The sequence below is a fragment of the Lathyrus oleraceus genome, chromosome 3 (assembly GCF_024323335.1).
Source record: "Lathyrus oleraceus cultivar Zhongwan6 chromosome 3, CAAS_Psat_ZW6_1.0, whole genome shotgun sequence".
In the NCBI taxonomy this organism is placed as follows: domain Eukaryota; kingdom Viridiplantae; phylum Streptophyta; class Magnoliopsida; order Fabales; family Fabaceae; genus Lathyrus; species Lathyrus oleraceus.
The window spans coordinates 74,315,930-74,337,223 of NC_066581.1; the positions used below are offsets into that span (position 1 = coordinate 74,315,930).

The following is a 21,294-nucleotide window of genomic DNA, read 5'->3' on the forward strand; positions in this document are numbered from 1 at the left end:
CCGATATTCTGAAAGCTTGTCATAATTCAGAGTATGGTGGACATTTCAGTGGAGATAGAACTGCAGCAAAAGTCCTCCAATCAGGTTTGTATTGGCCGTCACTATTCAAGGATGCAAATTCTATAGTCCGAGAATGTGACAGGTGCCAACGAATGGGTAACATTACAAAACGGAATCAGATGCCGCAAAACTCCATGCTAGAAGTGGAGCTGTTTGATGTTTGGGGAATTGATTTTATGGGACCCTTTCCGCCATCCTCTGGTAAGAATTACATATTGGTTGCGGTCGATTATGTGTCAAAGTGGGTAGAAGCTGTGGCATTACCAACAAATGATGCTAAAGTGGTGGTGAATTTCTTGAGGCATAACATCTTCTCTAGGTTTGGGGTACCACGGGCTTTAATTAGTGACCAAGGTACGCATTTTATAAATAAACTCTTGGAGAATCTGTTGGAGAAGTATAATGTCAAACATAAGATAGCCACACCATATCACCCCCAGACTAGTGGGCAAGTGGAAGTATCCAACCGTCAAATAAAGCAAATCTTAGAAAAGACGGTAAGTGCTTCTCGGAAAGATTGGTCAGTAAAGCTGGATGACGCATTGTGGGCATACAGGACTGCATTTAAAACACCAATAGGTATGTCCCCCTATCAATTAGTTTACGGTAAGGCTTGTCATTTACCACTCGAACTCGAGCACAGAGCTTTCTGGGCGTCCAAATTCCTAAACTGTGATCTTTTTAAAGCTGGTGAATCCCGAATTCTTCAACTTCATGAGTTGGAAGAATTCAGGAATCAAGCTTATGAAAATGCCAAAATTTACAAAGAACAAACAAAAAAATGGCATGATCAAAAGATACGGAAGAGGGAATTTCGGGAGGGACAACTTGTACTGCTATTTAATTCCAGGTTGAAGTTGTTCCAAGGGAAATTGAGGTCAAGATGGTCAGGACCATTCGTCATTAACAAAGTATTTCCTTATGGAGCAATAGAGCTTAAAAATGAGAAGAATGGCGACACCTTCAAAGTCAATGGTCAGAGGTTGAAACCATACAATCCCGGTGAAGGGGGACCGATTGAAACTGTTAAACTCATCTGATGTTGAGGTGTCCCGTCGAGCCATGCGACGTGAAACGAAGCGCTGCTTGGGAGGCAACCCAAGGGAGGTTTGATTGTTAGTGTCATTTTATTTTAGCCGAGTCAGTTTTTCTTAGAAAATCAAAGAAATGAAAACAAAAAGAAAATTTTTTGAAAATGAATCTGCCAATACGCGTATGGGTCTTATGATACGCGTATTGGACACCAAAAATGCACGCCTCTGGTGAAACGCGTATGATACGCGTATAGACGAAGCATACGCGTATGATACGCGTAAGGGACCAGACCATACGCGTATTACCCTATGTTACGTGATCTGTTACGCAGATCATGTTTTACACTTGTTTCAGCAGCGTATGATACGCGTATGGAAGAGTGATACGCGTAAGGTACGCGTAAGGGAGCCTGATACGCGTATTGGCAGCGTATCATACGCGTATCAGTTTTATGGGGCTGCATATATAGTTTTTGTCCGTACGGACTTCATTTTCTCACTTTTTCATTACGTATTTTCTGCGTATTACTGTGATTTTTCTCTGTTTTCTTCTTTTTCCTTCAGTCCACAGATTAATATCATGTCTCAATCACCAAACGAGATCAACACATTCCGTACCACCTACCATGAAGATCGATATGAGCAAATCAAGAATCGCAACATGGTTGAAGAAAAACATTGGATGTATCAGAATGACACGTATCCAGAGGTCACTAATATTCTGAAAAAGCAGAAGCTGATATACTTCAATGACAAAATCCAACCGGTTTCACTGGATCTGATCTGGGAGTTCTATGCCAATGCACTACGGGTAACATCTGATGAGGAAGACCCCACAGGGAATGCATCGTTCGTTTCATGGGTAAGGGGCAAAGTGATAAAATATGATGGGAAGACGATTAACGGTGTGCTGAAATGCAAGTTCTATGATTCTGTTTGCCCATTTGCCGAAATGAAACGGTCTGACAAGAATTACTGGCCTTACACTGATATGAAGAACTCACTGATTAGGCCAGGTCACGATTGGGCACCCACTTCAAAAATTTCTCCGGCGAAGATTATGGTGGTTGATCTCGCTCCGATTCCTAAGGCATTGGCTTATTTCATTCATCACAATTTGAGTACGAATCGGAGCGGGTCAGAATTGATATCCGAACGTGCCCTGCTTCTCCATCAGATCCTGCGTCAGAAACAAGTGAATATTGGACAGATCATCGCTGCTGATATGGATGACATCGCTCAGTCGCCTAAGAAATCCTTAGGCCACGCGACTGTGATTTACCTGCTGTGCAAGAAAGCGGGTGTTCCGGATTTCCCTGATTCGCTGATGTTGCGACCGGCTGCACCGCTGAACGCCCATTGGATGAAGGAGCGGACGATCACAGATGATCCGCCCCGACCTCTGAGGCAACCTCGAGACAGGGAGGGAAGCACCAGTGCTCCGCACCAGGAGGCTCAGCCGAATGCAGCAGAGACACAGCCACCTCAGCCTCCTCCAATTGATGAGAACTCCAGAGAGTACCGGATGCAGATGTCCCAGTTTTGTGTTATGCAGGATTTCTGTTTTCAGTATGGGCTGTCAGGGAGAGTTCTGACGCATCAGACTGATTTGTGGGAGGAGGCACAGCGCTTCAGAGATAGATTCTCCGGACCGCCTCCAGCACCTCATTTTGGCCAGTTCACCTTTCCTTGGTGGAACCAGCCAGTGCAGATAGGGGGAGAGATTCCACAGCAGCCACCGCAGCAGCCACCGCACCAGACACCACCTCAGCAGCAGCATACTCCGTCGGGCAACACAGAGACATTGACGCCTATCTCTGCCTTCGCACGAGGGCACACTATGTTGGATCCGACAGATATGATTAATTTTGATACCCATATGCAGGACGGTGGACAGAGTGATTGATTTTGATTATGTTTTTGTACTTTTGGTTTCTTTGTGTAATTTTTGTTTTTTTAGTTATTCAGTTTTAATTTTTGTTGCTTTGATGTAACCACCTATTATGGGTTGGCTTCTTCTAATGAATTTGATTTGGTTTACCTCCAGTTTCCTGTTTATTTCATTAGATACGTGACTATGTCTGGCTATTGGTTTCTTGATAACGTACACCAACTACTTGGGCGTTCTCTCTTTCAGTCCCCTGACTGTAGATACTGTTGTTTATGATTGGACGCACTGGTTAAGATTAACCTCAGAACCACGAGCATGAGCTTTGAACTCAGAGGTATGATAGAACAAGTCAGCTTAACCCGTCCTGGTGAGTTCATAAAAAGCCAAACACTTATTATCATATGAGCGATATCAGGTATGTCTTTATCAATCTTGGTTTGCGTACGTTCTTTTGTTATTATTAGCTGTACGAATACACACACTGAGGCATGTTTTTTGTTATCACCTAGAGCCTTTCTAGCCATCCCATTATTATTATTATCCATTGTTTTACCCTGTTGAGCCTTTAATCATTTATTGTTGATATACCCGTTTTTTTTTCTAAACCCATGACCTTGGACCTATCTTACCCCGTTCAGAGTATGTGAGAATTGATTTCATATCTATGTTTCTACCTAAGTTTGGGGTTGCTGTTGGTATAGCAACCTTTAAGTTTGGGGTAGCTTTGCAGTACATGAATAGTATGTGAATGTCGTATAAAAAAAAAAAAAAAAAAAAAAAAAAAAGAAAGAAAGGAAAAAAAAAAAGAATAAAAAGAAAGAAAGAGGAAAGCGAAGAACAGCTTTTGAAAGATACTACATTCACTAGAAATAAAAGGAAAAGAGGATTGCATAACCCTACAGGAATAATAACAAAGAAACGTAGTAAGAGAATGATTGCATGTACTCTGAACCAAAAAAAAAAATAATAATAATAATAATAATAAACATAAATCCTAGGGTCCACTTTCATAGCCTACCTAAACCCAAGCCCCGTTACAACCCTAAAAGACCTCAAAAAGTGTGTGTGATTGTACATGTTGATAGGATGAGAGAATTTATTCAAACTGTTGATTTGATATTGCATATTGTGATTTGAGAGTGATAACACTTTAACCCAGAGAGACTTGGTGAGAGTGTGATATAAGCTGACAGGTAAAGTCATATCTCTGAGGGAAAGAGTTTCTAGCTCGTTGGCTATGTGGAAGAATCAGAAAACCTGAAAAACATCAAGAGGTCCAGTGCGAAAAATTTCAGCAGTATTGTGGTAAGAACTGTTTTACAGTAAGTTTGGGGTGACATGATCTTTGATGGTAATAAAATGTTACTTGAGGACAAGCAACAAGCTAAGTTTGGGGTTGTGATCAGTCACCATTTATGCTAGACAGTCCACTATTTAACCGTAAATAAGTCAGGTAAACTGTGTAAATTGAAGCATTTTTAGTTAGATAGAAGCTCAATTCTATAATATTAGGTGTGTTGTTACTTATGAGTTTCTTGAGGATATTTTACACTTTTTGGTATGTTAGCAGGTAAAAAGCTAGTTTGGAAGCTCAGGAAATCAAATGTAAGATGCGAAATCGAGCCCGAGCAAGAAAACGGAAGGAAAAGCCAATTTTTGGAGAACCTGCTGTCCATACGCGTATGGCCTTGCATGATACGCGTATGGACCTTCCCAGTACGCGTAGCATACGCAAATGACCAGAGGGATGGAAAATTCAGCCAAAAGACCAGCTTCTGGTGATACGCGTACCAGTCTGGGCAATACGCGTACCAGACTGGGCAATACGCGTATCAGAGGCTGTGTACGTGCAGTACGCGTTTGAGACCAGCCAATACGCGTATGGGACAGCTCAATACGCGTATGGAGCACAAAATCAGGAAAAATCCAACTGAAGAGCTATTAAGAGGCCAGACCACGATTTTCCGGGGGTTGGAGATTTTTGGGAGAAAAGACGCGTTTTGAGAGCTGGAGACTCAACGAATATCCAAGGATTCATATGTTCAAGAGTTTTCCGACTATTGAAGATTGATTCCTCACGAAATTCTGTAATGATAACAATATTAATCTTTGTTTTTACTTTTATTATGAGTAGCTAAACCCCCCATTGCTAGGGGGGTGACCCTGATTCTGAATGTGACAGATTTGATGTTTATGAAAGTATTGCTTATTTCTTCTTTTCCATTAATTTGTTCTTATCGCCGTTCTTTGTGCTTTATTCGTCGGACCAACGAATGATGATTAATATGAATAGTGTAAGCTGGACAGCAATTATTCATTGACCTGGATAAGAACTTTGGATAGTAAAAATAACCTAGGACTAGGGATTTTCTATCTGACCGGTAATTCTTGATATGTGAATGCTTGAGTATGAATCTAATTGTTTATGGACATAGTAATTAGGTTACATAATCAAAGGTCTATTACTAAGGACTTAGGAATAGATACCCTTGAGGACCGGAATTAATTTGACAGGAATATTGTCTAAGTCTTCATAAATTATATCTGTTACAGGAAGATTCATTCACCGAACCCTAGCAATCTTCTCTCATTTGTATCTCGTTCAACCTTTTTACTTGTTTTCTTTATTTGAAATTGGTAGGATAATTATTCACCACACAAAAACCAAAGGCTTTTGTCTAATTGAAACAATCTATAAACTCTGTATTGTCAAGCAGTCCTTGAGATCGACAAACGGGGAAATTCCCTTTTATTACTACAGTGAGAAAAATAGTACACTTGCTATTTTCCCATCAATTGTGTATTAATAATGTCTTTTGGAAACAAACATTATGAAATACATTTGATAATCAAAGGCTTCTGGTTACAAAGTACGATCACATCAACTAAAATTCTTAGAGGTTATTAAAAAACTAATCAACAACAACAACCAACACAAGTAGACCTTCAACTCCTCTGTTAACTTCACCACTATATGCCAAAAACATACACTGAACATCTTCATCATTTTCTATACGATCCAGGTAATACATGTACGTACCATCGGGGCTTGCATCAGTCAATGTTATGTATGGACAACGATACTCTACTTTCCTCACCTTCATACGATATCCGCCCAACTATTGGAAGCCAGTGTGGATGGCTGAAATCAGTGTTCTGAAATTCCATTGTGGATCGAGGCAAACACTGATTTTTTTCACCATGTCCATAAAATACAAGATCCCAAACAAACATTTTTACCAAAATAAAGGATTTTGTGCTCTGAGTTAATTTTCTACAAGTCTTGCTATTTATAGAAAATTAATACTTGAATACTCGGTCAATCATTGGCTAAGACAGTACAAACACAAAGCAATTGCTCGGTCATTAAAAGTCTTTGATAGCAACATATTATTCAAAAAAATATTAATTCATTATCTTTTTTAAATTTATTAAAAAAACAAAAAAAATACTACAGCATAGACTCGGCCATCTATTGGCCGAGTTCAAGTATGGGAATATAATGACGTGTCTACTCGTCCAATCAAAAGGTGAGTCCATGCAGTCAAATGCAACGCTTCACCCACTCGTCCATTGAATGAGCGAGACCAAAGGAAAAAGTGGGGCATTCTGAAGAATTTTTTTCCAGAATGGGGCATTGTGGGATATAAATTTCAGGAATTGAGTACTGTGGGTAAAAAGTCTACGCAAAGGCCCAGGATGAAGATATGTGTGGCTAAAATGACATCAAAACAATGATGTCAGAAGACAAATATCACTCATCCAGCAAAAGATTCTAGGACCTACCGAGAATGTATAGGCCCGCCTTAAATAGAGCATTTAATCCAAACAAAGTAGAAAAAGAAGGATCATCAGATAATAGAACGAATTATATATTGGCACTTGGCACTATGAACATTCTTGATGGAAACTTAAGAATGGGAGTCAATAAAAATCATAAGAGAATCCTTATAAAATGGGGTTATATATGTCAAATCAAGTACACATAAAAATTACTTAACAATTTCATACCTCTAATTATAACCGTTAAAATGGGCTAGTCCATATGGGTCGTCCACCAAACTCGAAAAATCATAGGATTTGGACCTTAAAAATTAGAGCCCATATTTTTTAGAGATTTTTTAGTTCGGCCTTGAAAAATCTGCTACCCATTAAGGCTAGTTCGTATGACTCACGGGTAGTCCATTAGGCCCGCATAACTATAAATTTAAGAAACTTATACTAATACTTATGTTGTCTCACTCCAAAATAGCATACATTAATTTTTCTACTTGTCTAAATTTTATCTCTATTTTATTCAATCTTCTACTTTTAAATATTATATATTATTATAATCAAACTAATATTCAATTATTTTGTGTTAAATTCACAATTTTTTTATATTTTATTAATTTCTCTTATTTTAAATATTTGATTATTATTATTATTATTATTATTATATAAGATATATATTGTATTTAAAAATATATTATAATATTTATAAAAAATAATATAGTACTTAAAAATATATTATCCATAAAATATTATGATTTCTATTATATTTATAATAAATACTATAGAGTTTTTATTTAAAACTTTATATAAAAATAATTATAATAAAAAAATGGTCTATGGTTGGGTAATTTAAAGCCCATATTGGGTCAGGCTCGTATAGTAAATTTTTAACTCATATTATAAAGAATTTTTTTTACTCTATTTTAAAAAGTTTGAGATCGATCCAAATTGATCCATTTAAATTCGAATAGTCTATTTTGACAACTCTATTTCAAATCTCTAACTATCAGTGATTTGGACGGACTCCATATTTTTTCTAAAACTATTAAGATATGAATAATACACTATATATATATATATATATATATATATATATATATATATATATATATATATATATATATATATATATATATATATATATATATATATATATATATATATATATATATATATATATATATATATATATATATATATATATATATATATATATATATTGAAATTCTAGTTATCAGACTTTGGATGTCACACTGGTTGTTATGACATCCAATTCTGCACAGACAGGGATTATGCAGAACTTAACAGTAAGTGCAGTAAATAACACAAGTAATTGTTCACCCAGTTCAGTCCAACATGACCTACATCTGGGGGCTACCAAGCCAGGGAGGAAATCCACTATTAGTAGTATCAATTCAAAGCTAAACTCACCCGTTTACAACTTATCACTTAATCCCTACCCAATGCAATTTCAATCTTAACCTAAGATCAGAGTTCCTACTCACTCCCCCTCAATCACCTCAGTGATATTAAAGACACTTTGAAGTCACACTTCAAAAACAACTCTTGATTATGCTTCACAACTTAAATCAAGATACACAGCACTCACGCTTAAAAGCTTTGAGTGACACAACACTTACAACTCAATGAACACCCTATGCCAAAGCAATCATCTACTTGATAATGGCTTGGCTTACAAGATACGTCTAATACAAGACTCACAAAATACAGCAGTGAAGTATGATGGACACACTAAATCTTCACGCCTCAAAATCCCCGAAACTGAATGAAGGAATGCCTTCCTTTTTATATTGCAGCACCTGGACTTTTGCACCTGTATTTTCCTGAATTTTAGGTCACACAAGTTCCCTCAAATTCAACATTTAGGTTGCTAACAAATAGGCTATTTGTTAGGTTCATTGAATGTAGCTTGGTTGTTGATTTCCTGGATTTTCTCTCAGCTGTTGAATCCCTAAAGAATAGCCTGAGAAAAAGCTGAAACAGAAAACTGAACAACCTACAATTTAGCATATGCTGTCAGGCACGAATGTCACGACATTCAGCTTGACATCAAGGTCCATATGCTGAGTCTATTTTTCCAGAAAACAGACTGTACAATTTTGCTGACCTGTACATGATCAAAATGACCGTACTACAGTAACAGCTTACATTAATAAATGTCAAAGTGTCCAACTTAACATTTATACATTTGGCCTTAAGTTAGTTCTGTTATTCTCTTGAAGAACAAACTAAGTTTTATGCTGAAGTATAGCAGAACACCACTCTGCCTAATCTTCAGTAGCTGCTGTCAATGATGAATGTCACAACATCCAGTTTGACATTCAGTCAGTAGGCCTTATGCCAGGTCTGGTTCTTCCTTGATAACCAGACTGCAAATGAATACTAAGTTCTAACAGAACTTCTGTTCCTTAGTATCTGTTGACAGGTATGAATGTCACAGCATTCAATAATCCTGTGTTAGCTAGTCCTGCAGTAACTACAATGTAGTCACATATACATGTCATGACATCAGTCAAGACATTAGTGTTTTACCATATAATGCAGCCAATCAAACACCTACAAACTCCCCCTTTGGCAAATTTTTGGCTAAAACACTTTGATCCCCATAACAGAGTTCATAGCAGCGGAATAATACTAGCTAATACACTCAGAGTGGCAACACACTCACACATATGGAAGTTAAATAAAAACTTCACATAGCAGCACACACATATTAGAAGTTGCACCTAAACTTCAACATCAGCTGCAGGGGGAAATCTTCAGATCTGTCATGAGAGTCTGTTGTAGAGACCCACCCTGTTTGTCAGGGGTATTGGTGGTTATTACTCCCCCTTTTTGTCAAAAATGTTGCCAAAGCCAGCAACATAGCCAGAGCACACTGACAGAGTTCCAGACTTGGTTTTACTTCACAGTTTCAACCAAGTTCACATCCACTTGATCTTGCTGCACAACTTCGATCAAGTAATCACCCACTTTTGCTTTACAATAGGTACCACCATATCAGATGCCATGATTTTGTTTCTGACATCCAGAACCACTCCTGCATGAACAGCATCCTTGAACTCCTGCAGGTACAGTGGCCTTCTCTCTGTAGGGTGTCTCCTTACCCTCTTGTCTCCACACTTGTTGTAAGCAGCATAGCTATGATCTGTTGACCCATCATAGCCTAGTACAAATTGTTTAATAGGCAGAGATATTAAACAATTTATCCCAAACATCAGTGGTTGCTATAAGGTCTCAGAGAGACATATTCCCAGTTTGCTCCTTAAGTTTTCAAACTGAGTAGCATCCAGAGCCTTTGTAAATATGTCAGCCAGTTGAAGATCCGTGGCTACATGTTCCAAAGTGATCACCTTGTCTTCCACCAGATCTCTGATGAAGTGGTGCCTAATGTCAATATGTTTGGTCCTGCTGTGTTGGATGGGATTCTTGGAGATATTGATGGCACTGAGATTATCACAGAACAATGTCATGACATTTTGAGAGACATTGTACTCAGTGAGCATCTGTTTCATCCAGACCAGTTGGGAGCAACTGCTTCCTGCAGCTATGTATTCAGCCTCTGCAGTGGACAGAGAGACACAATTCTGCTTCTTGCTGAACCACGATATGAGGTTTTCTCCTAAGAAGAAACATCCACCTGATGTGCTTTTTCTGTCATCAGCACTTCCAGCCCAATCAGCATCACAGTACCCAGATAGGACAGGCTCAGACCCATGTGAATACAGCATCCCATAGTCACACGTCCCATTGATGTACTTGAGAATCCTTTTGACTTGATTCAAGTGGCTCACCTTGGGCTCTACTTGGTATCTGGCACACACTCCAACTGCATAAGAAATGTCAGGTCTACTTGCAGTTAGATACAGCAGACTACCTATCATGCTTCTGTACAGGCATTGATCGACACTAGGTCCTCCATCATCTTTGGTTAACTTCAGATGAGTAGGAGCAGGAGTCCTCTTGTGCCTGGCATTATCCATACCAAACTTCTTAACTATGTTCTTGGCATACTTGCTTTGGGAGAGAAACATAGAGTCCTCCATTTGGTTTACTTGCATTCCAAGGAAATAGGTCAGTTCTCCCACTAGACTCATTTCAAACTCAGACTGCATCTGGTGAACAAATTTGTTAACCATTTGTTCTGACATTCCACCAAAGACTATATCATCAACATAGATTTGAGCTATCATGATTTTGCCTTCTTCATCCTTCACAAACAAGGTTTTGTCTATGCCACCCTTTCTGTATCCATTTGTGGTCAGAAATTCGGTTAACCTTTCATACCAAGCTCTGGGTGCTTGCTTCAACCCGTACAAGGCTTTCTTCAACTTGTATACATGCTCAGGTTGGTTAGGATCACAGAACCCTTTGGGTTGTTCCACATAGACTTCTTCATTCAGGTAGCCATTCAAGAATGCACTCTTCACATCCATTTGGAATAGCTTAAACTTCAGGATGCATGCTACCCCCAACAGCAATCTGATGGACTCAAGTCTAGCCACAGGAGCAAATGTCTCATCAAAGTTTACTCCTTCAACTTGAGTGTATCCTTGAGCTACTAGTCTTGCTTTATTTCTAGTAATTACTCCTTTCTCATCAGATTTGTTTTTGTAGATCCACTTGGTACCAATGATGTTGGACCCTTCAGGTCTTGGAACCAGCTCCCATACTTCATGCCTTGTGAACTGCTCGAGTTCCTCTTGCATGGCAATGATCCAGTATTCATCAGTCAGGGCTTCTTTCACATTCTTTGGTTCAACCTTGGAAACAAAGCAGGAATTTGAGTTTATTCCTCTTGACCTGGTAGTTACACCACTGGTGGGATCCCCTATGATAAGATCCTTAGGGTGGTCTTTCTGAATTCTGATAGATGGCACTTTGGTGGGTGCCTCTACTTCACATTCAGGAGAAGGTTCCTGTACTTCTTCAGACTTGACTGGACTGTCAGTTGGACTGTCAAGGAATGTTTCAACATCCTCCATGACATCGGTTCCTTCCTCTTTATCATCCACAATGACATTTATGGACTCCATCAGGACATTGGTCCTGTAGTTGAACACTCTGTAGGCTCTGCTGTTAGTGGAGTATCCCAGAAATACGCCTTCATCACTTTTGGGATCTAGCTTCCTTCTCTGTTCACGATCTGTGAGAATGTAGCATTTACTTCCAAAAATATGAAAGTACTTCACAGTGGGTTTTCTGCCCTTCCATATTTCATACAGAGTGGAGGAGGTTCCTTTTCTCAAGGTGACTCTGTTGTGAACATAGCACGCGGTATTCATAGCTTCAGCCCAAAAGTGCATAGGGAGCTTCTTTGCATGAATCATTGCTCTGGCAGATTCTTGAATAGTTCTATTTTTTCTTTCAACTATTCCATTCTGCTGAGGAGTTATAGGGGAGGAGAACTCATGGCTTATTCCTTCAGATGAGCAAAACTCATCAAACTTGGAATTCTTGAATTCAGTACCATGATCACTTCTAATCCGGACCACACAGCTGTCCTTTTCCCTTTGAAGTCTTATGCACAGATCTTTGAAGACATCAAATGTATCTGACTTCTCTCTGATGAAGCTTATCCACGTGTATCTGGAATGGTCATCAACCACCACGTAAGCATACTTCTTCCCACCAAGACTTTCAACCTGCATAGGTCCCATTAGGTCCATGTGCAACAGTTCCAGAACTCTGGAGGTTGTGGAATGTCCCAGCTTCGGGTGTGACATCTTGGTTTGTTTGCCCACTTGGCATTCTCCACAGACTCTTCCTTCATCAATCAGAAGCTTTGGTATTCCTCTGACTGCTTCCTTGGATATGATCTTCTTCATTCCCCGTAAGTGGAGATGTCCAAGTCTTCTATGCCACAGCTTCACCTCCTGTTCTTCCTTGGCTGAGGAGCATGTTGTGGAAAAGTTAGAGAGATCAGGTTCCCACAGGTAGCAGTTGTCTTTGGACCTGGTTCCTCTCATAACTTCCCGATTGTCACCATTTGTTACAATGCACAGCTCCTTAGTAAACTGAACATGAAAACCTTGATCACACAGCTGACTTATGCTGATGAGGTTTGCAGTTAGTCCTCTTACTAACAGCACATTGTTCAGTTTTGGCACTCCAGAACAGTCCAGTTTGCCCACACCTCTTATTTTTCCTTTGGCACCATCACCAAAAGTCACATAGCTGGTAGTGTGAGGTTGAATATCTACCAGTAGATTTTCCATACCAGTCATATGTCTTGAGCATCCACTGTCAAAGTACCAGTCTTCTCTGGAAGAAGCCCTTAGGGCAGTGTGTGCTATCCTAGCATACCATTGTTGCTTCTTAATGGGAACACATCGCTTACGTGTTTTATGCTTAGGTCTGACATGTGAGGCTCTGTTAGGGAAACCATGAATCCAGTAGCAGAAGGCTTTTATATGTCCAAGCCTGCCACAGTGGTGACACCTCCAATTCTGGTATTTCCTCTTCTGATGATCATTCATCCTAGCTCCTCGATGTTGAGACATTGGCTTTGACATCTGCTTGAACTTGTGAACTCTAGCCTTTGGGCGTTTGTGTTCAGCTCTTTTTCCAAATCCTAGCCCAGATTTGGTTCCAGACTGCTGTCCCACTTTTAGAATTTCTTCCAAGGTGTCAGTTCCCTTATTCATCATTCTGATGGATTTGGTCATCTGGTTCAGCTTGGAGGTCAGCAGGGCTATCTCATCATTTAGCCCCTTTATGGCAGACAGTTGCTTCTGTCTCTCATCTTCCATTTCCTTGATGAGTTTCTTCTGCTTTTCTCCTTGTGCACGCACTTCTGCACTGGTGGTACACAGCTTCTTATATGCTGCAGCAAGTTCATCAAATGTCAGCTCATCTGCACTTGTGTCATCTTCAGAGACACACACACTGGTTAGTGCAGTAACATGTTTGGCAGATTCTCCTTCAGATTCACTTTCAGAATCTCCTTCAGACCATGTGATAGCTAGCCCCTTATTTTGCAATTTGAGGTAAGTAGGACATTCAGCTCTGACGTGTCCATACCCTTCACAACCATGACATTGGATTCCCTTCCCATGGTTGAACTTCTCCTCAGAAGTTGATCTTTTCTTAATGTCAGACGGGATGTTCTTGACATTAGGTCTACCTCTTTGATCAATCTTCTTCATGAACTTGTTGAATTGCCTCCCAAGCATGGCTAAGGCTTCTGATATACTTTCATCACCTCCAGTATATCCTTCTTCTGACTCCTCTTCAGCATTAGATATAAAGGCTATGCTTTTCTTCTTCTCAGCATACTCCCCTAAGCCCATTTCAAAGGTTTGGAGAGAACCAATAAGCTCATCTACCTTCATATTGCTGATGTCCTGAGCCTCCTCTATGGCAGTGACCTTCATAGCAAACCTCTTAGGCAAGGACCTGAGAATCTTTCTTACAAGTTTCTCTTCAGTCATTTTCTCACCTAGTCCACCAGAGGTGTTTGCAATTTCAAGAATATTCATGTGAAAGTCATGAATAGTCTCATCCTCTTTCATCCTCAGATTTTCAAACTTGGTTGTCAACATCTGAAGTTTGGACATCTTCACCTTGGAAGTACCTTCATGAGTTACCTTGAGGGTATCCCAAACTTCCTTAGCTAGTTCACAATGGTGCACCAGCCTGAAGATGTTCTTAGTGATTCCATTGAACAGTGCATTCAAGGCTTTGGAATTTCCAAGAGCTAATGCCTCTTGTTCCTTGTCCCAATCTTCTTCAGGAATTTGCACACTGACTCCATCTTCATCAGTCCTCGTTGGATGTTCCCATCCCTTGTTGACAGCTCTCCAGACTTTGCTGTCTAGAGACCTTAAGAAGGCTATCATGCGAGGCTTCCAGTCATCATAATTAGATCCATCCAACATGGGTGGTCTGTTTGAGTGTCCTAAATCCTTGTCCATGATACTAGAAAGTAACTTCCCTAGATCTCACCCAGAACTTCACAGGCAGGGTGCCTGCTCTGATGCCAATTGAAATTCTAGTTATCAGACTTTGGATGTCACACTGGTTGTTATGACATCCAATTCTGCACAGACAGGGATTATGCAGAACTTAACAGTAAGTGCAGTAAATAACACAAGTAATTGTTCACCCAGTTCAGTCCAACATGACCTACATCTGGGGGCTACCAAGCCAGGGAGGAAATCCACTATTAGTAGTATCAATTCAAAGCTAAACTCACCCGTTTACAACTTATCACTTAATCCCTACCCAATGCAATTTCAATCTTAACCTAAGATCAGAGTTCCTACTCACTCCCCCTCAATCACCTCAGTGATATTAAAGACACTTTGAAGTCACACTTCAAAAACAACTCTTGATTATGCTTCACAACTTAAATCAAGATACACAGCACTCACGCTTAAAAGCTTTGAGTGACACAACACTTACAACTCAATGAACACCCTATGCCAAAGCAATCATCTACTTGATAATGACTTGGCTTACAAGATACGTCTAATACAAGACTCACAAAATACAGCAGTGAAGTATGATGGACACACTAAATCTTCACGCCTCAAAATCCCCGAAACTGAATGAAGGAATGCCTTCCTTTTTATATTGCAGCACCTGGGCTTTTGCACCTGTATTTTCCTGAATTTTAGGTCACACAAGTTCCCTCAAATTCAACATTTAGGTTGCTAACAAATAGGCTATTTGTTAGGTTCATTGAATGTAGCTTGGTTGTTGATTTCCTGGATTTTCTCTCAGCTGTTGAATCCCTAAAGAATAGCCTGAGAAAAAGCTGAAACAGAAAACTGAACAACCTACAATTTAGCATATGCTGTCAGGCACGAATGTCACGACATTCAGCTTGACATCAAGGTCCATATGCTGAGTCTGTTTTTCCAGAAAACAGACTGTACAATTTTGCTGACCTGTACATGATCAAAATGACCGTACTACAGTAACAGCTTACATTAATAAATGTCAAAGTGTCCAACTTAACATTTATACATTTGGCCTTAAGTTAGTTCTGTTATTCTCTTGAAGAACAAACTAAGTTTTATGCTGAAGTATAGCAGAACACCACTCTGCCTAATCTTCAGTAGCTGCTGTCAATGATGAATGTCACAACATCCAGTTTGACATTCAGTCAGTAGGCCTTATGCCAGGTCTGGTTCTTCCTTGATAACCAGACTGCAAATGAATACTAAGTTCTAACAGAACTTCTGTTCCTTAGTATCTGTTGACAGGTATGAATGTCACAGCATTCAATAATCCTGTGTTAGCTAGTCCTGCAGTAACTACAATGTAGTCACATATACATGTCATGACATCAGTCAAGACATTAGTATTTTACCATATAATGCAGCTAATCCAACACCTACATATATATATATATATATATATATATATATATATATATATATATATATATATATATATATATATATATATATATATATATATATATATATATATATATATATAATTTTAACAAGATATTTACGGCTGCATTTCCCTATCCTAACAAACATTGATTTGAGTATATATTGGTAATTAAATTATGAGTAATAATGATGTTTCTAGTTTTTTTAATAAATTTTAAAATATTTAATTAATAACCTTACTAAGTAATTTAGAGAGAAACATATGACTATTTCTTTAAGTGTGAGTACGAAGTGTTATCATATGATTATCAAATAGTACATGATATTATATTTGCTAACGGCCTATCTTGTTCTCATCTTATTATATTTTTATTCAATTCTTAGTTAAAGTCTTGTATCCCTTATATTTAATTTCTTCTAATTTTTCTTTTATACACTTGACATGTTTCTTCATAAGAATCCAGAATCTCTGAACTAGAAGGTTGAAACTCAAAGATGGAAAAAATAGAGCACACAACCGTTCACACCAACGGAATAAAAATGCACGTTGCATCAATCGGTTCGGGTCCAGTCATACTCTTTCTCCACGGCTTCCCTGAGCTCTGGTATTCATGGCGCCATCAGCTTCTTTCCCTCTCCGCTCTCGGTTACCGCGCCGTCGCGCCTGACCTTCGCGGATACGGTGACACCGACGCACCGTCTTCTCCTTCTTCTTACACCGCTCACCACATCGTCGGTGACCTCGTCGGACTTCTCGATGCTCTGGCTGTGGATCGAGTGTTTTTGGTTGGTCATGATTGGGGAGCTGCTATGGCGTGGTATTTTTGTTTGTTGAAGCCTGATCGTGTTAAGGCTTTGGTTAATATGAGTGTTGTTTTTCGGTCTAGGAACCCTAGTAGAAAGCCTGTTCAAACTATGAGGGCTTTGATGGGTGAGGATTATTATATGTGCAGGTTTCAGGTAAACTAACTTCAATTTCTTTAGGATATTTATTTTGTTCATTGCTTAATTGAAATTAGGGTGCTAATTGAATCAACTAACATAGTAGGATAGTAATTGCTCGTTGAAATTGCTTATGATATGGTAGTAATTGTTTAAGGTGGTAATTGAATCAACTAGCCTAATAGGATAGTGGTTCCACAGTGATTACATTATAAGTGGCGAGGTGAGCATCTCTTGCAGTCTCACTTTACCAGCCGATTTTGTATCTTAATTCTGAGATGATATCATAGTTTATTTTAGATTTGTTGGATCATAGGTAATTAAGTTTGCAGGAAGGGTGTTAAGAGTTATAATGGTATTGTCCGAATTATGGTTATAAACTTTTGATGTCTCTTACTTTACTGATGTTGATTTTGTGGAGTTGAGTTTTACTGAAAGTTAAATTATGGCTAATGGCTATAGATGAAAAATCGCTTTGCCTTTAGCTATCTTCTATAAGAGAAGTTATTAAGAAAGATCTAGAGAACATTATGACGGCAGTTGATCCATGTAGCCGACCCCACTTAGTGGGATAAGGCTTGGTTGTTGTTGTTGTTGTCGTCTTTTACTTTGCTGCTCCACTGTTCGAATCACAATTCCATGTTTGTTATAGAGTATAGACATTGCATCACTTTATGTTTGATGAGTCCCCTCCTTACTTGATAATTGAACATAAAGTTTTTTTGAATAACTCTTTGATAGACTTGTTCCTCACAACAATGCAAGATCAATTTTGGTTCAAATGTTGGTTGGTGGTTAGGGTGATAGAGTGGAAAGGAGCAATAAGGACGAGAATGTTTGATCTCCAGTCCCAACATAAATGATGTTAACTATACAAATAATATTGGTTTGAGTTTCATGTATGTGAGAGTGAAATCTGTGCTAGAGTCAGATCTCTGCTTGATCTAAGTATGGTTATGAAGAATGATCGGTCCCACGTCAAAGGAATAATATATTAGCAATATGTGCTCAAGACATGAGATTCTGTTATGTTTTATTGTTCCCAGTTCTATAAATTTATCTTATGATCCTTTTGAGATCAGTGTTCAGTCAACAATGTTAATCAATACTTAGTGTAGCCCATCTCAACTGATCTTCCTCTTTTCTTTTTTGAATATAAAAATAAATGTTGCTTCACAATACAAGCTTCTGAATCAGTTTCTGGTTTTCATGAACAGTAGTTATCCAGACAAGTTCAATGTTGCTAACAAGTTTCAAATAATTTTTATATGTATTGATGATTTGACAGCTCAAAGATATATGTATATCAAGTTAATATCAAGTTGATATTTGGTTGTCCTGCAGAAACACGGGGAGGCTGAAGAAGAGTTCGCACGTGCTGGTGCCTCAAGAATAATAAAATCATTTCTTACAATCCGTGATCCACGTCCACTTTGTGTGCCAAAGGAGATAGGATTTGGAGGTTCCCCTAACACTCCTATTACTTTACCTAAATGGCTTTCCGAAGAAGATGTGAGTTATTATGCTACCAAATTTGAGCAGAGTGGCTTCACTGGTGGGCTAAATTACTATCGCGCTCTTGACCTGTAAGTTTCATCTATTCCTCTATTGGAAACAGAACTGAACATATTGCAATGAACCCTCTATATGTATTTGAAACTATGATTGAGAAAACATTTTCTAACTTTATTTTACTTCTAGTTACAAAACTTTAACAAAATCATTGATTTTAACTTGTACTGCTGTAATTATGTGTAACACTCCAATCGAAATATCTAGAATGTCAATGGAAATATTATACATACTTGGTACTGATACATGCATAGTAGTCTGAAAACAACATAAGTACATAAGTACATAAGATAACACAATGGTGCTCCATCGTTTTTGTATTTAATTCAAGTACAAAATGTCACAACGTACACAAATAAACGCACAACAAAAATAAAAGGGTAGGGTAATCAAATCGGACATGTCACGTGCTTCACGCCACCTGCCCTTACCGGCCACCTGCCCATATGTAAAGAAAAGAAACATGGAGTCAGATGACAAATCACAGCGAGTCCTCAATACTTATAACCGAGATACTCATGATCTCGAAAGATACCAAGACATAATTCATCCCATGCACTACAGAAACAATGACATACTATCTCATATACCTATATGAACTCACAGATCATGACCATTCCGGTCCCCCACAACCCTAGCCTAGATCTTATCATAACTATCCTACTACAACTATGTGAGACTTCGGTTCTGTTTCCGAGTCATACTACCGGTACATGTAGTGAGATATGTCATTTCCTACTTGCGTACACATTAGATTTGTATTGTCCTTTACACTATAGGACTAGGGTTATCTTATAATTATTACTCGATTCTGTTCTCTAAGTATAGATTCATTAAACGATTTATTCTAGAGACGTTCAGCTTTACTTGATCACTTGAGACTTCCTTTGATCGAATACGGTAATCACTTCCATTTCCTAATCCTAAATCATCACTAGCCCTATTGATTTCCCCTAAGTTATACCATCAAATCCTAAGCTATACTTCATTCCTGGACCATTACCTATTTGCAAGGCCTATACTACCTCGCATACAGAATCCGGAGCTTTAGATTATGAACATCACAAGCGGGATGGGGAAGCTGGGCTCATTACGGTCTGGCCGTAATGTGGGCTATGGCCCATAATGTGCCCAAGCATCCCTAGTACATTTTTCCCGGGGCTGTTACGGCCCACCTGTAATGCACGTTACGACCTGTAACACGCCCAGGCTCGAAATTTCATCTTCTTCCTCATGTGTACCTGCAAACACAGTTTTCCAGCTCTCTTTTCTTCCATGCATTGCACTGCACGCATGATCAATCACTGTAATAACAGTATAAGGCAACATGCACCCAATCTAACACATACTCAGGAGTTATTTCATGCATTCCCGTCATTGCTATCTAGCATGCAATAATTCTATTTCAACTACCCAAGCATCAAAGCCTAAGAGAACCCACCTTGAGGATGATTCTGAGCTCAAAGAGGTTGAAGAGAGATGTAGATAAACCCTGGATGCTCCTTCCTTGATGTTCTAGCAAGACTCTCTCTTCTACATGCAAGGTGTATGGATGTGGACTTGAAACCTCCTTCCCTCTTCTCTCGCTCCTTCTTTCTCTCCACCTTGGCTCTCCTCTCCTTCTCACACTTACAGGTTCTGATTGTGAGGTGAATTATGTGAGAAATCTCTCGCATCTTGGTAAAATATGGTGAGGTAGTAAGTAAAACTCCTAATGCCCTCAATTTAATCAATAATGCCAAAACACTCATCATGTTTCTAACTAAGTAAAACTCTCTTCTTTAACAACATAATCACTACTAACTTAATTTACAAAATAGGAGGTATTACATTTTGTATCAATAAAAGAAGTTCAGAATAGAAACGTTTTCATTTGCAAAGTGGGGATTGTTATTAAGCTTTGAATGCTTATTTTATTGAACAATTTGGGTAAATATTGAATTGTCTGCAGAACCTGGGAACTGATGGCACCATGGACTGGAGATCAGATAAAAGTACCTGTCAAGTTCATTGTAGGAGACCTGGACCTTACATATAACACGCCAGGCGTTAAGGAGTATATACATAATGGTGGCTTTAAGAGAGAAGTACCATACTTGCAAGAAATGGTTGTGATGGAAGGAGTAGCTCACTTTATAAATCAGGAAAGACCAGAAGAGATCAGCGCGCACATATATGACTTTATCAAGAAGTTTTAACCTGCTTCGTTCTTCACATGAATGTTGTGTAAAAGTTATTTATAATTCATATTTTGGATTGCACTGTCCCACACGGCACACGCTTCCAAGATTGAAGAATTTGCACAATTTGGAACAAGTGTAAACACACATGTAGGAGATGAAGTTGTACGTGAGACCAAAAGTGGTTATGTTCAAAATATAAGGCAATGATTTGGTTTAAAATTTGGTTCCGTTATTTTGGTTCACATATTAGAGTTTGGTTTTAAAATTCTTCTGAACACCCCTAGTTGGCGCTTGAATCCTTTCCAAATCTAAAATGGTAGATTTCATTTTATCTCTATTGTCATCAATATGTGCTGGTAGTTGTTTTGTGAATGAACTAAGCTAGCTTTGGTAAGCTGTGAAAACCATATAGGTTTGTAATGGGAAGCAAAACAACATGTAAACTCTGGTGGAAAGAATGGATATCA

General features: G+C 38.7%; 1 protein-coding gene across 1 annotated transcript; it reads left to right on the plus strand.

Annotated features, from left to right (window-relative positions):
* Positions 1-16,436: 16,436 nt before the first annotated feature.
* On the plus strand, positions 16,437-21,046 carry LOC127132658 (uncharacterized). The gene is made up of 3 exons (XM_051061617.1): positions 16,437-17,090; positions 18,417-18,658; positions 20,596-21,046. Exons 1-3 carry the CDS (start codon positions 16,626-16,628, stop codon positions 20,840-20,842), a joined length of 954 nt encoding a protein of 317 aa, XP_050917574.1. The 5' UTR covers positions 16,437-16,625; the 3' UTR covers positions 20,843-21,046.
* Positions 21,047-21,294: the final 248 nt, after the last annotated feature.

What these genes read in the sequence shown, in the direction of transcription:
- LOC127132658 (XM_051061617.1), top strand. Translation starts at nt 16,626, where the DNA reads ATGGAAAAAATAGAGCACACAACCGTTCACACCAACGGAATAAAAATG. An exon ending in ATTATATGTGCAGGTTTCAG is followed by an intron (nt 17,091 to 18,416) that starts GTAAACTAACTT and finishes GTTGTCCTGCAG; the next exon opens with AAACACGGGGAGGCTGAAGA. An exon ending in TACTATCGCGCTCTTGACCT is followed by an intron (nt 18,659 to 20,595) that starts GTAAGTTTCATC and finishes AATTGTCTGCAG; the next exon opens with AACCTGGGAACTGATGGCAC.